This window comes from Mus musculus, chromosome 10, assembly GCF_000001635.26.
Source record: "Mus musculus strain C57BL/6J chromosome 10, GRCm38.p6 C57BL/6J".
NCBI lineage: Eukaryota > Metazoa > Chordata > Mammalia > Rodentia > Muridae > Mus > Mus musculus.
In genome coordinates, this window is record NC_000076.6 from 21,284,228 (window position 1) to 21,300,838 (window position 16,611).

At 42.6% G+C, this 16,611-nt stretch overlaps 1 protein-coding gene and 1 pseudogene across 7 annotated transcripts in view; both read left to right on the forward strand.

Annotated features, from left to right (window-relative positions):
• Positions 4,974–6,206, forward strand: Gm2467 (predicted gene 2467; annotated as a pseudogene).
• Positions 11,752–16,611, forward strand: part of Hbs1l (Hbs1-like (S. cerevisiae)) — a 72,911-nt gene continuing 68,051 nt past the window's right edge. For 3 of the 7 annotated variants that reach the window (NM_019702.2, NM_001042593.1, NM_001145209.2), the window contains exons 1-2: positions 11,752–11,949; positions 14,951–15,016. In NM_019702.2, coding sequence (NP_062676.2) covers positions 11,907–11,949; positions 14,951–15,016 — 109 coding nt within the window. In that variant the 5' untranslated portion in view covers positions 11,752–11,906. The remainder of the gene's footprint in view (positions 11,950–14,950; positions 15,017–16,611) is intronic. The other 4 variants (XM_030245182.1, XM_030245183.1, XM_006512803.4 and 1 more) reach the window with 3 other exon arrangements.

Consider the following 16,611-nt stretch of genomic DNA (forward strand, 5'->3'; position numbering starts at 1 on the left):
TGGAATAAATAAATAAATAAATAAATAAATGAATAAATCAGGAGCTGATTAAAATAAAAAAAAAAAAAGAAAGATTACTTTGTTTTTTTCCAGGGTGTAGTTTCCCTCCTTGTGTTGGTGTTTTCCATCTATTATCCTTTGTAGGGATGGATTTGTTGAAAGACATTGTATAAATCTGGTTTTGTCGTGGAATATATTGTTTTCTCCATCTATGGTAATTGATTGTTTTGCTGGGTATAGTAGTCTGGGCTGGCATTTATGTTCTCTTAGAGTCTGTATGACATCTGCCCAAGATATTCTAGCTTTCATAGTCTCTGGTGAGAAATCTGTTGTAATTCTGATAGGTCTGCCTTTATATGTTACTTGACCTTTTTCTATTACTACTTTTAATATTTTTTCTTTGTTTAGTGCATTTGGTGTTTTGATTATTATGTGATGGGAGGAATTTCTTTTCTGGTTCAGTCTATTTGGAGTTCTCTAGGCTTCTTGTATGCTCATGGGCATCTCTTTCTCTAGGTTAGAGAAGTTTTCTTATATAATTTTGTTGAAGATATTTACTGGCCCTTTAAGTTGGGGAATCTTCTCTCTCTTCAATACCTATTATCCTTAGGGTTGGTCTTCTCATTGAGTCCTGGATTTCCTGGATGTTTTGGGGTTAGGACCTTTTTGCTTTTTGCATTTTCTTTGACTGTTCTGTCAATGTTTTCCATGGTATCTTTTGCATCTGAGATTCTCTCTTCCATCTCTTGTATTCTGGTAATACTTGCATCTATGACTCCTGATCTCTTTCCTAAGTTTTCTAACTCCAGGGTTGTCTCCTTTTGTGATTTCTTTATTGTTACTATTTCCATTTTTAGATTTTGGATGGTTTTGTTCATTTCCTTTGCCTGTTTGATTGTGTTTTCCTGTGATTCTTTAAGGAATTTTTGTGTTTCCTCTTTAATGTCTTCTATCTGTTTACCTGTGTTCTCCAGTATTTATTTAAGGGCGTTATTTATGTCCTTCTTAAAGTCCTCTATCATTGTCATGACGAATGATTTTCGATCTGAGTCTTGCTTTTCTCGTGTGATGGTGTATCCAGGACTTGCTATGGTGGGAGAATAAGGTTCTGATGATGCCAAGTAACCTTGGTTTCTGTTGCTTATATTCTGATTATCTCTAGTGCTACCTGTCCTCAATATAGTTGTCTGGAACCTGTCCTTCCTGTGTTCCTGTTTGTGTCTCTGTGATCTTGTGATTCTGGGATCTTGTGGTCCTGAGATTCTGCGTGTGTCAGAGTTCCTGGGAGTCAAACTGCCTCTGTGACCCTGAGAACCCAGTATGACCAAACTCTTGGGATCCTGAGTGTGTCAGAGCGTCTGGGATTTGAGTCTCCTCTGGGTGCTGTGGGAACTGGCTTCAGAGTTCGCACCCAAGGTAAACCTGTGCAGACTGGAAAGAACCTGAGCCACTGGTTGGGTGGGGTTTCTGTGTCCCTGGATCATGCTGGTCCCAGTTACTCTCAATGGTGTTGGAACAGATGTTGTGTCCTACTCACCCCTGATCCTATGATCCTGGACGTGCTAGAGTGCTGGGAGTGGAGCCTCCTCTGGTGGTGTCACTGGGACACTCTTATGAGTGGATCTAGTCTAGCTGTTTCCATAAATCAAGCCTTCCAAATCTCCATTGCCAATGACGTCATTACCAATGAATTATTACTAAGGAAGACATCTCAGTTCCCACCCTTTCATCCTGAGCGATGATAATGAAGACAAGTGATGGAGACTAGCACAAGACTCTATGGCTGGCAAATGGCAGAATGGACTGTGTGACTTAGATGGCCATAACCACTTCAGCCAATGGTCACTGTGCAGGACAGCTCCCCTCTGCCTCCATGTTACAGAAACTACTCATTTCCCTTATGCAGGTAGCAGAGACTCTGCCTTCAAACAGACTGAGTATTCATTAAGCTTTGTTGAAAAGGACTTTTAAATTTTTTTTCTTAAAAATTTAAGAACACTCTTACTAAATAACCAACACACCCAAGTTATGTAGTGAAGTATGCAGTTGTAAACTTAGTTTTTGTTATATGCACAGGGCTATGTAACCTCCACCAGACACTTTTAGAATGTTTCCATCAGCCCCAGCACAACCTCTGCCTAGTTAGCTGTCTCTATTCCCTGCCCACTGTTGAGAACCACCCTTGCTTAGTTTCTCCAGCCCTGAGCAGTGCTGGTATACTTTGTATCTCTGCTATTTTGCTCATGTTGGATACTCAGTATCAATGGAACCCAGCAATGTGTGATCTCTGTTAACTGTCTTCCTTCTCTTAATGTATTGGTTTTGAGGCTTATCCACACTACAATGTATCATCATAACTTTATTCCTTTTCACTACCCAATGCTATATTCTACTGCATGAATAGCCACCATTTTGTGTGTTTAGTTGTCAGCTAGTGGTGGTTTTAAACCTACTTTTTGATCCCTGTGAATAAAGCGTCTATTAGTATCGGTGTGAAACTTTTATGTGGACATACATTTTCATTTCTTGAGGATATATATACATATAAAACATTTCTTTTCAGTCTTTATTACTTTCCCCCGCTAAGTTCAGCCCACTTCATTTGAAAATATTCACATGCCACAGATTTATGTGAAAGCATCACCGAGAATGTGTTTTGCTAGTGCCAACCAGGAATCTGGGCATGTCACTGTGAGACACCAACAATGGAATAGCCTCTTTTCACTTTCTTTTTCCTTGAAAATTGTTTCTCCTTCCAGAATCCCATTTATATTAATGTTTCTAAGTTGTAATTTTTTATATTTTACAAAGCATACTTATTTACATGTCACACATACATTCAAGAATCACTCAGGGCATTTTAGTTTTTCTTGTCCAGTTCTGTACCGTTCACTGTAATAGCTGCCAGAGGGACAATGAGCTGATGACTGTCCCTGCCTTTGAGAAACTCTTGTCCAGATAGGACGTTGACTGGGGCAAAGGCAGAGTTAGACTATCTCTCATATGCACTCTGGTACAGACATCAGAGAGTATTTGGAGGGCATAGAAGGGATGTTCTTATTCTCAAGGCATGTGTCACAGTATGTGTGGCCCTGGTGACACTATACTGAGTAATAAAATAGGACATGATATAAGTCTAGCCTGAACAAAGAACATGTCCTACTGCCCTGGGGCAGAGCACATAAACACACTTGAAAGTGTTAGAGTTGGATCTGTGGCCTGCAGTGCCTCTGACTGGGTAATAGAGTAACAGCAGGTGAGGTGAGAAGCCAGGCAGTGTTGACATCATCATGGAAATCCTGTCTTTCTAGGGGTTTGGACTTAAAATGTTTCCACTGAAAAATTTTAAGCTGAAGGATTAATTCTTACTAGAGCATTTAGAACAACATGAACTTTTGAAAAGTGAGTCTTGTAAAGAACTTGTGAAGTAGCTTTGCTATTATGCGTTATGCTAACATGATTGACAGCTAGACAGCACGGGTGGGGGCTTGAAAGAGCAACCTGGGGAAGGCTGTGTGCAGGTGTTAACTGCTTTGCTGGCATTCCCCTGAAAACGCATGTCTCCGTATGGAATGCGGAGTTCTGCTTTGTTCTTGTGAGATCATTCTGTTTGATAAGTTCATGACTCACACTGTCCCCTTTCCACCCTCTTAATACATTCTGCATTCGCTCGCTCCACAATATGACAAAGAAGTGAGAAAGCACCCCGGAGTCTTCTTTGAAGAGCTCCACACACCACTGTGTTTGTTTAGGTGTGCGGTCAGCGCTTCTGTCAAAACAGATTTTCTGCATGATGCTTTGGGGTTAGAACTGTGCCTTGATAGGAAGACCTATTCACAGAATCTTGCCCCCCACCCCTTACTCAGCAAAATTCCTGACTTTTTAAAAGGAAAATGAAAAGAGAAATGTTGTTAGAAAAAGAAAAAACCAGTAGCATTAAGGACCATGAGAGAAATTCCAGGGAGGATAAAAATATCACTAGCTTTTACAGGTGCTTGGCAACCATAGTAAAGATGAATGGATTTTAGTTACTGTGTAATTACAAGTCCTAAAATAATCTATAATGAGCAATAAAAGACTTGAAGAATGTAGGCCAGTGTGTGAGTGTGTGTGTGTGTGTGTGTGTGTGTGTGTGTTGTATGTGCATATGTGTGTCTGGGTGTCTGAATGCAGGTGTAGGTGCATGTGAGTGTCTGTTCACACTGGGACGTCAGAGGCTGGACTTGGGTGTCTTTTTCAATTGCTTTCCACTTTCCGTCTGAGAAAGGGGCTCTCAAGGAATCTGGAGCTTACCAGTTTAGTTATTCCCGCTGGCCAGGCTGCTCCAAGGGTCCTCTTTCCCCAATTTCCCAGTGCTAGGATTACAGATACCTGGTCACACCAGACTTAATGTAGGTGCTGGGCATTCGAACCCAGGTCTCCCTGGCTGCACAGCAAATACTTCACAGCCTTAGGCTATATCCCTAGGTCCAAGACTCAGGACATTTTATAGTTTGTAGTGCAGGCTAAACATTCCTACATGTTTAATTATAAATCTCTAGAGCTCTTGGGATCTGGCATGTCTAATATCATAATTACTAACTATCACCCTTCCCATTTCCTTTCCAATGATAAAAATCAACTCCATTTCACTGCAGTAATTACAGAGAACAGAAATCACTGTAATTCATGAAAAAGCATAAGGGTATTTAAGTACCTGCCAAGAGTAGGATTGTTTCAGCCCTAATAAAGTCATTTTAGTTTAAATCCCATGGACCAATACTGTTCACCTCAGAGTAGAAAAAAAGAACTAGAAAAAAGACTATAATATGAATAGGCTGTTAAGTGACTTAAAGTTTATTTGTATATCCAAAATTGTATGCTATGGGTCATAAGCAAAATATCTAAAATAAACTACATACTTGAAATAGAGAAAAACTGCTCTCTGCTTCTCCCTGTTCCAGAGATAGCCTCATCTTCTTGTGCAGGGCCAGCCTCGGCCTGTAGAAAAGATGGTGAAGGTCGGTGTGAACAGATTTCACTGTATTGGGTGCCTGGTTACTAGGACTGCCTTCTGCTCTGTATAAGCAAAGTGGAGACTGCTGCCATCAACGACCCCTTCATTGACCTCAACTACATGGTCTACATGTTCCAGTCTGACTCCACCCATGGCAAATTCAACGGCACAGTCAAGGCCGAGAATGGGAAGCTTGTCATCAATGGGAAGCCCATCACCATCTTCCAGGAGCAAGACCCCACTAACATCAAATGGGGTGAGGCCGGTGCTGAGTATGTCGTGGAGTCTACTGGTGTCTTCACCACCATGGAAAAGGTTGGGGCCCACTTGAATGGTGGGGCCAAAAGGGTCATCATCTCTGCCCCTTCTGCTGATGGCCCCATGTTTGTGATGGGTGTGAACCATGAGAAATATGACAACTCACTCAAGATTTTCATCAATGCATCCCGCACCACCAACTGCTTAGCCCCCCTGGCCAAGGTCATCCATGACAACTTTGGCATTGTGAAAGGGCTCATGACCACGGTCCATGTCATCACTGCCACTCAGAAGACTGTGGATGGCCCCTCTGGAAAGCTGTGGTGTGAATGCCGTGGGGCTTCCCAGAACATCATCCCTGCATCCACTGGTGCTGTCAAGGGTGTGGGCAAGGTCATCCCAGAGCTGAACAGGAAGCTCACTAGCATGGCCTTCCATGTTCCTACCCCCTAATGTATCCATTGTGGATCTGACATGCCATCTGGAGAAACCTGCCAAGTATGATGACATCAAGAAGGTGGTGAAGCAGGCATCTGAGGGCCCACTGAAGGGCATCCTGGGCTACACTGAGGACCAGGTTGTCACCTCCAACTTCAACAGCAACTCCCACTCTTCCCACTCTTTGATGCTGGGGCTGGCATTGCTCTCAATGACAACTTTGTCAAGCTCATTTCCTGGTATGACAATGAATATGGCTACAGCATCAGGGTGGTGGACCTCATGGCCTACATGGCCTCCAAGGAGCAAGAAACCCTGGACCACCCACCCCAGCAAGGATACTGAGAGCAAGAGAGAGGCCCTCGGTTGCTGAGGAGTCCCTATCTCAGCTTGGCCCCCAACACTGAGCATCTCCCTCACAATTTCCACCCCAGGCCCCCATAATAACAGGAGGGGCTAGGGAGCCCTCCCTACTCTCTTGAATACCATCAATAGAGTTCACTGCATCTCCCCAACACAAAAAGAATTAAAGAAAAAACATATGTATGTATATTCATAGGACAGGAAAACTTTACTTAGGATTTTTTTCTTTTTTCTTTTTTTTTAGTTTTTACACTTTACAATTATGTACTTAGCTTATGCATAACTTATGTATGCATACAAGGTTCATAAACCTTAGGTGTCTGGCATAATACAGTTTACAGACCTGGGAGACCTTTTAACTCACTCCTATCAATGTATAGAACATGTCAGAATGCAATATAACTCTACGTTCATGTATTTATTACTGAGACCATGATTGCCGTGTAGCCCCGGTTTGCCTCCACCTTGTAATCCTCCTGCTTGAGCCTGTGAGGGCTGGGGTTACAAGGGTGTGGCCATACTCGGCTTCACCGAGCTCTGTTTCGTCCTTTCTCCCCAACCTTATTAACATTTATCTCAAATATCTCCAATATTCTGATTTCTGTCGAGATAGATCAGCTTGGTTTGTTCTACAAGGCTCTGCAGGGATCCAGCGCCTGGGTCCTTGTTCATGATGTGTTTCTGAGACTTGTTCAGGGTTGCCCTGTTTGTATATGTATAGGGTCTAGGTAGATGATGTAACTCATCCAGTCCCATTCTTTGTTCTGAATATCTTGGTTATTTCAGGAATTTTACATCTAAATTATACCTTTGAGGGTGTGTGCGTGTATGTGTGTGTATGTCTCTGTGTGGTGTGCATGTATGTGTGAGTGTTTGTTTGTGTGTGTATGTGTGTGTTTATGTGTGTGTACATATATCTGTGTGATATACATGCCTGTATATATTTGTGTGTATGTATGTGTTTCTCTGTGTGGTGTGCATGTTTGTGTGAGTGTGTGTGTGTGTGTATGTATAGGCTGAGGCTGAGATCTATGTCGTGTGTATTCTTTAGTGACTTTCTGTCTTAGTTTTTGTGACAGGGTCTCTCAGTGGGGTTGGAGCTTGCCTGCTGAGCTGGCTGACCAGTGAGCTCTGAGGATTACCTCCCCTGCCCCCACTCTTTGTCGTCTCAGTTCGGAGAGTACAGCTGCACACTGCAGTTGCTGTCTGAATTTTTATGTGTGTTCTGGGGATCCCAATACTTTACTTATTGGGTCATTTTCCCAGCCCCCGAAATTACATTTAAATTGCAAGATTTAAGTTGCAGAATCTGATTGTTAACCTGGGAATGAAGCTTAATGGGAGAGTGTACCTACCTAAAATGTTCAAGACCCTGTTTTCCTTCCCCAATGCAGAAATGAACAAACATGTTCAGAATGTGATTCATGATTTCCATCTCAATAAACAGCCATTTTTCAAAATGGCCTGTGCTCTAAATCTTTACCACACACAACACTCAAATGAAAATATACAATAACCCTAAATGTGAAGCCAGAAACTGTGAACCACAGACCTGGAGAAAATGTGACTTTTGTTCTGGTGAAGATTTCTTAGATGGAAAATCAATAGCACAATCCATGGAACCCCAAAAACGAGTAAATGCGAATTGATCAAAACAAAAAAAATATTTAAAAAGACATCATTAAAAGAATAAAAATGGTTGAGGATGCTGGGGGGGGGGTACAGTGGTTGCCTAGCAACCTCAAGACCCCCCCCCCCCAAGTATCAAGAAGAAATGCAACAATGAGTCACACACTGGGAGAGATATTGTTAAATTGTACATCTGGGTTATACAGAGGAATTGTATTATGAATGTCAAAAATGTTCTCCAGACTCAGAGATAAGAAAACAAACACCTCATTATAAGGCAAAAGAGTCAAACAGACACTTTGTTGAAGAGCTCATCAGAAAATCAAGCTTATCTTCAAACGGTGAGAAGCTATGGAAGGCCGATGCAGCTCCGTCACTCAGGGTTGTGTAAAATCGTCCAGCCACTTTTGGAAACTGTTGGGTACTTTCTGTTCTCTTCCGTTTACAGTGCTAGGCGCGTAGCTGTGCTTTTTGTATGTGAGGCAAGTGTTCAACCATTGGACTCTATCCTTCCCACTGCCACTCTTTTCCCAGAAGGTAAATGATAATCACCTCGTTTAACCATTCTGTGGTCGAGTATTTACTCAGGGAAGATAGATGTTATTTTCATGCAAATATTTGTTATGAATACTCATAGCGTCTTATTTGTCGTAGTCAACACTGGAAACAACTAAAGTGGGTTTCAATAGACTAATGGAAGACACACAAATTGTGATTTCTCTATGCTTTCATTACTGGGGCATCCCTCACAAGAGAGCAATGGCCATGGGTTGCTAAAGGGCACAGAGATAAACCACTGTGGAGACAGTTTAAAGGAATAGCGTCTGCTTTGGTGCACTCAAGCAACCACTTAAATAGGGCGTGGGGGTGGGGCTGGGGCTGTGTCCTGTGATTGGTTGGCACATTACCCTTGACTGGATAGTAAACACTCATACCACCAGGGTCTCTCTGCAGAAGATGCACACAGAGGTGAAACGGAGAGTGCAGACTCTTCACAGGACAGACACCAGCTATTCACGCTTCCTGAGAATCCAGTGTTCTGACTTTAGGTGTGTGGTGTGCCGTGCTTCTCAGAAGTGCAGTACTCCAAGGAGGCTGGCTGTCCGGTCATGCCGGCACTTCCTCCTACACTTCTACACAGTGGAATTCTTTCTGAAAGAAAAAGGAATAAGCTGTTGATTCAAGGACCGACCTCTGTGGCTGAATGTCAAAACAGTTGAGTAAATGAAGATATAAAAAAGAACACGTACTGTCAGGTTTCTTCTACATGAAGGTCTTAAAAATACGAATGGAGTTTTAGTGACAGAAGCTGATCTGCTGTTGCCAAAGGCCTTGTTAGGGAGCCGTGGGAGCAGAAGGATCCCATGACATTTTCATATTTTTATATTCTGTATAGAAATGCTTGAGAGTCTACATATGTTGTCTTGATTGGGGTTGGAGGTTTCACTGGCATTTACATATGGGCAAACATTCCAGATTATAGACCTAAAATATGTCCTGTTTATGGTTTTCAAAGTTACTCAGTACCACTATCAACAGGAAGCTTTCAAGTTTTATCTTTTGCTGTGTGTCTTAGGGTTTTATTGCTGCAGCAAAACACCGGGACCAAGAAGCAAGTTGGGGGAAAAGGGTTTATTCAGCTTACACTTCCACATTGCTGATCATCACCAAAAGAGAGCTAGGACTGGAACTCATACAGGGTATGAACCTAGAGGCAGGAGCTGATGCAGAGGCCATGGAGGGATGCTGCTTACTGGATTGCTTCCCCTGGCTTGCTCAGCTTGCTTTCTTATAGAACCCAGGACCACCAGCCCAGGGATGGCACCACCCACAGTGGGCTAGACTCTCACCTGCTTAATACTTAACACTGCCTTACAGCTGGATCTCATGGACATATTTCTTCAACTGAGACTCCTTTCTCTCTAGATTGTGTCAAGTAGATACAAAACCAGCCAGTACAGTGTGTTAAAAGACTCTGACCAAAAAAAACCCACAAAAACAAAAACCAAAACCAAAAAAACAACTATGGGAGGAAAGGGTTTATTTGGCTTACACTTCCAAGGTTGTTTGTTTGTTGGTTTTTGTTTTTGTTTTGTTTTGTTTTAAGATTTATTTATTTAATGTATATGGGTACACTGTCACTGTCTTCAGACACACCAGAAGAGGGCATAAGATCCCATTAGAGATGGTAGTGAGCCACCATGTGGTTGCTGGGAATTGAACTCAGGACCTCCGGAAGAACAGTCAGTGCTCTTAACTCATCAGTCGTCTCACCAGCCCCACACTTTCAAGTTACAATCCATCACTGAGGGACATCAAGGTAGAAACTGAAGCAGAGACTGAAGCAGGAACTACAGGTGCAACTGCTTACAGGCCCGCTCTTCTGCTCATGCTTGGCTTGCTTTCTCTTACAGCCCAGGCCCCACTACTAAGGAGGTTGCCCTGTAGAGCAGACTGGAAACTCTTTGCATCAATCAATCAAGACATTGCCTCACAGGACAATTCTGATGAGGCAATTTCCAGGTGACTCTGAGTTATGTCACCTTGCCAGGGAAACTAACAAGTGTAAATAATATACCATTTTCAGGAATCAATACAGAACAGACTGGTCCACACACCCAAGTTATGTGTCATGTCTGAGGCAGGATTGTTTTCTTATTCACCCTACTAGTTATGTGGTCGGTTTATAACTCATTTACTTCAATAGCCGCATCAGTGACTTGTAATTAACAGCATTCACGTTTACAGTGGGATAGAAGCTGACCCTGGTTTTTAAGTTTTATGTACGTGACGTTGAGACAGGGTCTCAACAGTGCTGGTTGGCCTGGAACTCCCTGTGTAGCCAAGGATGACCTTGAATTCCTGGTCCTCCTGTCCCTGTCTACAGAGTACCAAGATTAAAGGAATTGAGCCACCAGGTCCAGCACATTTAGTACTCTTTAGCACTTAATGTCCTGTGCTAAGTCCTCTTACATGGGCAAATATTATTTATGAATTTGATAATGTATAAGATAATATCTTCACTTACAAAGAAATAGGCTGCAATGTGGAAATTATTTAAAGGTATAAAATAAAACACTTAAAAATCATAAAATTAGCATCTACTTTTTTTTTTTTTTGTCTATAAAGTTTTGCCTTGGAGCCATATGAAACATTGTGAGTTAAGAACACCATTGGGTAGTCAGTCAGAACTCAAATCTGAGCCCTTTACAAATATGGATTTAATTTGTGTTATCCTCATTGTTGTGGATTAGAAAAGCTGAGTAAGGTGGTGTTAGACATTCGCCTTTGATTCCAGGTCTTGGCATTGAAAGCACAAGCTACAATAAAATGGTTTGTTCAGTGTGATAATAAGGTTGATGTTTTTTACACAGCATTATTAGCCTTATGTTGTATGAAACAAGGATGTTTAATAACAGGTTATAGATTTATGTGTTATTATTACATCATAAGCACCCAAGGCTAGTTCTGTGTCTGAAAAGCTGTACTAAACACCCTTAGCAAGTTCACATATTTATGTATTCAATCAATGTCTAAGGCTTCCTTCTTAATTAATTCGTGCTAATGAAATATTTTACAAAGCTAAGGTCAGACAGTTGTTTACCAGAGCTGTTAATGAATTTAATATGGAGCCCATACCTGAAGCCATGAGTTACATGCGAAGCATATTGACCCAGTGTGGCTACATTTCAAAGCTAAAATTACTCATTCAAAAAGTTCCCTCTACAGCTTGGACTAATTATTATGCCAAATTTACACGTTTATTGATTGCCTATAGTGTTTACTAAGGCTTAAAAGCTGAAACAAAGTCCTTGTTTTTACTGAGCGAAATAGGCAGCTTTTCAGATGATCAAAAACCAAAGTTGGGAAATAATCCTGAAAACCGGTGTAGGTGAAGGATCCCGCTCAACAACCCTCTGGTTGCTTCATTTCTGGCCTTGAAGTCCACGTCAGTCAATTCGCTTGTGGGCGGGACCTCGCCCCCCCCCCCCCCCCGCCAGTTCGCGAGCGCGCACGCGTTCCCGGGAGGCCCGCAGTGACCCCGAGAGCTTGCCGTCGCCAAGTGCGCAGGTATGACGTCGCGCATGCGCGGACGCTCGGCGCAGAGGCCTGGCGGAAGACAAGATGGCGCGGCAGAGGTGTTCCGCCCGCGGTCTGCGCCTCGTCGGTTTCTGAGCCGAGTTTTTCTGGAAGGGACGGCGGCAGGCGCCGTCTGTGCGCGATGGCCCGGCATCGGAACGTCCGGGGATATAACTACGATGAAGGTGGGTGGTAAGGCCGCGCCGGCCGTGACCTTAGCTCTTCCAGCTGTCTCCATGGCCGCTTTACATCTCCCTGGAATCGAGCATGGACCCCGGAGCCACGCTCGCAATGGGATCTTCGGCGGAGAGGGAGCGGGCGGAGAGCGAGCAGGACCTGAGAGGAACACCCGGGGAGGAAGCCGGCGTGTTGTCTGCCTCCTAGCTGAGCTAGTTCACCGACCGGGCAGGGGTGTAGCATCTCCAGGGCCCATAGGTGTGGCGAGGTCGGGATCCGATGCTGTTCGTATCCAAGCGTCACCTCTTCTTTCCCTGTTTCCTGCGGGGATCCCGCAATGAGTTCCTGACGTCTGTCTCATAAGCCCTCCTTCAGACAAGCCCACGAGGCCGTAGTTAGAAAAGAGGCTGGCTTAGCGCTTACCTGCGGCCGGCCTACTACAAACGTCAGATTTATTTCGTTGTCCCCGTGTCCCTGCGTTTTTGACTGCTCCATTTTTTTCCAACGGATTTCAAAACTGGGGACGTGAGAAACAGAAAAGATTCTTGTTTAAAAGGGCTCAAGAAATTGGGTCGATTTGCTGATGTTCAGGTGTATAAATTCAGTTATTGGCAAACAGTGCTTAATGTAGATTGATTTTAAAAAGGAAATGGAAAAATAACACCAGCGGGGAGGTCATGAAAAAGGGACTCGCAGTTTGTTGGCATTGAGTGGATGATAATAAGCATCATTTAGCATCACAGAAGCTAAAAATAAACACAAATGTAAAGTGATGCAAGAATCCTAAAGACCTGCTGCTTTTTAAAATGGAGAAGATGCAATGTTTACGCAGGCGGTTGTTATTAACACCCCCTTTGGGGGGATTGTGAGCTTCAGTGTCCTCAACAGGTTTGACCAACCAACAACCTGGGCTGCATCTGGAGACTTTGACCCAGTCTGCCTGGAATATCTTACTTGGCAGGCATTCACTGTAAGAATACATAGTGTCTGTATAAAAGGCCTGGTGGACCACTACCACTAAGAAATGACTTTAGTCTGGAAGAGATTGTGTAGCTGTGAAATAAGGGACATTTATTACCAATATATTTCCTCAGCCAGTGATAATTGACTATTTAAGGGTACTGCTTAACACATGAGGACTGTTTACAGTAACAGCTGGTTAAAGCATGAGAGATTCCACAGTGTGATGACAGTAATATAGAAACGATGCAAAAGAGAGGGTCTAAATTAGAAGGGAAGGGCTGGGATTTCTGTGTAGCCTCTGAGTGCCGAATACCTTCTTACCTTGGCTACCTGAGGTCAGGTTTGATTCCTTTGTAACAATCAGTGACATCATAAGCAAGCGTAGCCTGTCTTGGGATGTTCCTCCCTTCCTGTTCATAAAAGTTCATTTTCCATTTTCTTCTTCCCAGTTAGGCTTCCTTTTGGGCTTTCAGTAATTAAAACTTCACAAAAGTATTCTAATTTCATTAGAGTTAGTCTGTGGACAAAAAACCTGTTGGCTCCTCTGTGTAACACCTGCGTTACTTTACCGTTTAATTCCAAGTACTTTTCAGGACTGCCTCTATCTATAGGTTTTTGTTTTGAGACAGTTTCATGTAGCCCCTGTTGGACTTGTCATCGCGGTATAGCCAAGGGTGATGAACATAATCTTTCTGCCTCTGATTCTGTCTCCCAAGTACCAGATGATGGGCTGGCAGGCCTGGTTTATACAGTGCTGTTGGAACCTAGGACTGTGCATAAAGGGAGAGCAGCCGAGCTATGTTTGCAGACTCTCTCCCATAGTTTAACAGCCTTTAATTGTATGTCTGCTTCAGGCGTGGTGGGATACCTTACGTGTAGTAAATCCCTCCAATGTTTTGTTGAAGAAGTGAAGCACTTTAGGAAGACCACGGGAAGAGTTCTCTTCATATTTGTATATTGTCATGCTTGAGGTTCACCGAACTAGCAAAAGTGATTTATAATATCTAAAGATGTATGTTTTGGGGTTATGAGTGAAATTTAAATTTGGGATTACATTCTGATTTAATTTAATCTTACATGTTTTTATCCAGTTAAAGCAGTCACACAAATTTTCTTTGCCACAGCCCTTGGTCTTGGCCTTTAAGCATGTTGTTCCTGCTGCCTGCATGCCCTAGAAAACTGGCTACCTCTGTCCGTTAGAGTTGGTTTGGATGTTCTCTTCCTGGGGAAGTTCTCATTTTGCTCATGTGTGTTCCCATATGCTCCGTATTTCATGATGCCTAATCTTCGTGGAGTCTGTGATCACCCTTTTCTGGTTTGTGAGATTTTTGGCATTAAGAGAACTGGGAGTGTGTGCTCTTCTCTTAAGTACTGAAGTGTCTCCATAGTAGCCTCTGCTATAAATTTATATATGTTCCTTGCAGTTTTAAAGTCCTTTGATTTGTTAACCTATAAACACATTAAGTTAGTGGTCCGTGTATGCCAGGGACTTAAAAACGTTTGCCAGGAAGGAGCTGTGATTTCTCGTGCTTTGAAACACATCTTGTACTTGGAAGAAAAGAAATGAGAGGCAGCTGTTGGAAGGTAAAGGTGGTGGGGAAGACTTCTGGGAGCTTGCTTACCTAGAGAAAGAACAACCTTAGGAAAAGCTCAACAAAACATATTCTTTGAGGCCAGTTAGCAGTCACCAAAGTTAGCCATCCTCGATCCCCACAAACAATGTCTGTATGGTTGCTTGTATACCCTGTGCTTACCACTTCTGTAAAGATGTGTGGTTAGATGGAAGGAGGAATGTGAGAAAATTAAATAGAGCCCAATTAACTTAAAAGCAAAAGACATATGTATGTTTTTAAAGTATAGATTGTCAATAACATAGATTGTTAATGAATAACTTTTTTGTGGGAAAAGTTCTTAGAATTTGTAGAAAAGTAGACATTTCAACCCCCTTGAAAATTGATATGTTAACTTGCTTTGTAGCTAGTCCAGGTGTTTCCTCACGGATATAAAAGGCTGATTGTCTTGTAAAGTCCTGTGTTTGTCTTGTAGATTTTGAAGATGATGATCTGTATGGGCAGTCTGTGGAGGATGACTACTGTATCTCACCATCAACAGGTACGTTGTTCAGCAAGGGATTTCTGTGACTTAGCTGTCTAAACATTCAAGTAAGCATGATTGTCATCCTGGACCAGAATGTTCATGAGACTATAATATGTAATGTTGAAAAAGATGCTTATGTGTGTGTATGTCTTTATACACACATGTTAACACTTAAAATAGATTATTTGAAAACCAAAAATAGGCCAGGGTGGCCTTGAACTCCTGGTGGTCCTCCAGCTTTGGTCATATTTGGATGGATTTGTAAGTAAATATGCCCCCACCGAGTTCACCTACAAGAGTTTCTTTCTTTACCCATGAATAATTTTTGTTTTCTCTCTCTCTCTCTCTCTCTCTCTCTCTCTCTCTCTCTGTGTGTGTGTGTGTGTGTGTGTGTGTGTGTGCGCGCGCGCGCGCGCGCGCAAGTGTGTCTTGTTTGTCTTTGTTTAGGTGCATGCTGCTTCTGCACGTGCATAGAGTGCAGAGAGACCTCAGGTGCCTTGTCCCATTCTCCCCTTAGTTCTTTATGTCAGGATTTCTCACTGAACTGTGGGGCTAGGCTGGTGACCAGCAACTCAGAGACCCTGTGTCTCTGCCACCCAAAGCACTGTGGTTACAGACACACACATGACTACACCTGATTGATGGTATTAGGGATTGAATTCAGGCCCTCATGCTTGTGCAGTAAGAGCTGAGACGTTTCAAGGAAACATTCAGCAGCTTAAGAAAAGCTTTGGTGCCTTTTTTTTTCTAATATTCTCTGTAACGTGTAGTTAATATAAATTCACTAAAATACTTGATCATTGGTGAAGTTCTTAAAGCTCTGAAGGTAGGTAGTAATAAATTTTATATCAGGAATATTTTGAATATTAGACTGGCATTTGGGAACCATTTAATTAGGAAAAGAATAGTAGTATTTAGACAGATTAAGGAGGCTTACAAGGGTTGGTCTTCTAGATATGTTGGCATATGCCTTTAATCCCAGGACTCAGAAGTCTGAAGCAGGCTAATCTCTGTGAGTTTGAGGCCAGCCTCGTGTATAGTGTATATAGCAAGTCAGGCCAGCCAGAGCTACAGAAACCCTGTCTCAAACTATATATAAGTGCGCATGCACACTTGCGAATGAGCGTGTGTGCGTGTGCGTGTGTGGTGTGCGTGTGTGTGTGTTGAGATCTTCAGGGCTTGTTGAATATAGTTTGTATGAAGTAGAGTGGATTGTTCATACAGCAGAGTTTGCTCACAAATAGTGCAAATTCAAAGTTTCTCTCTAGATAGGCAGCGTTTACCTAGTGTGCTAACAGCACAAAAGCTATTCTTTCAGAAGTTGTTGCTCTGAGAGTTAGACGTGTGGCCTGGCTTACATGGTGGTTGATCACAGACTTCCGTGTGTCTCACATTCCTGACACCCTAGCTCTGTGTTACTGTTGAACTTTGTGAAAGTCTGTTGACATCACCACACAGGAGGTAGTTAAATGCTTTTGCTTGATAAAAAACTTACTTTTCACAAAAACATGTAAATTTGAATTTTTTATTTTCTAGAACATTTTCAGGGTACTTAGTAGGCATGCTTGTTGCTTAGTAGGCATGCTGCGAGAGATCCAGGTTGTGATCAC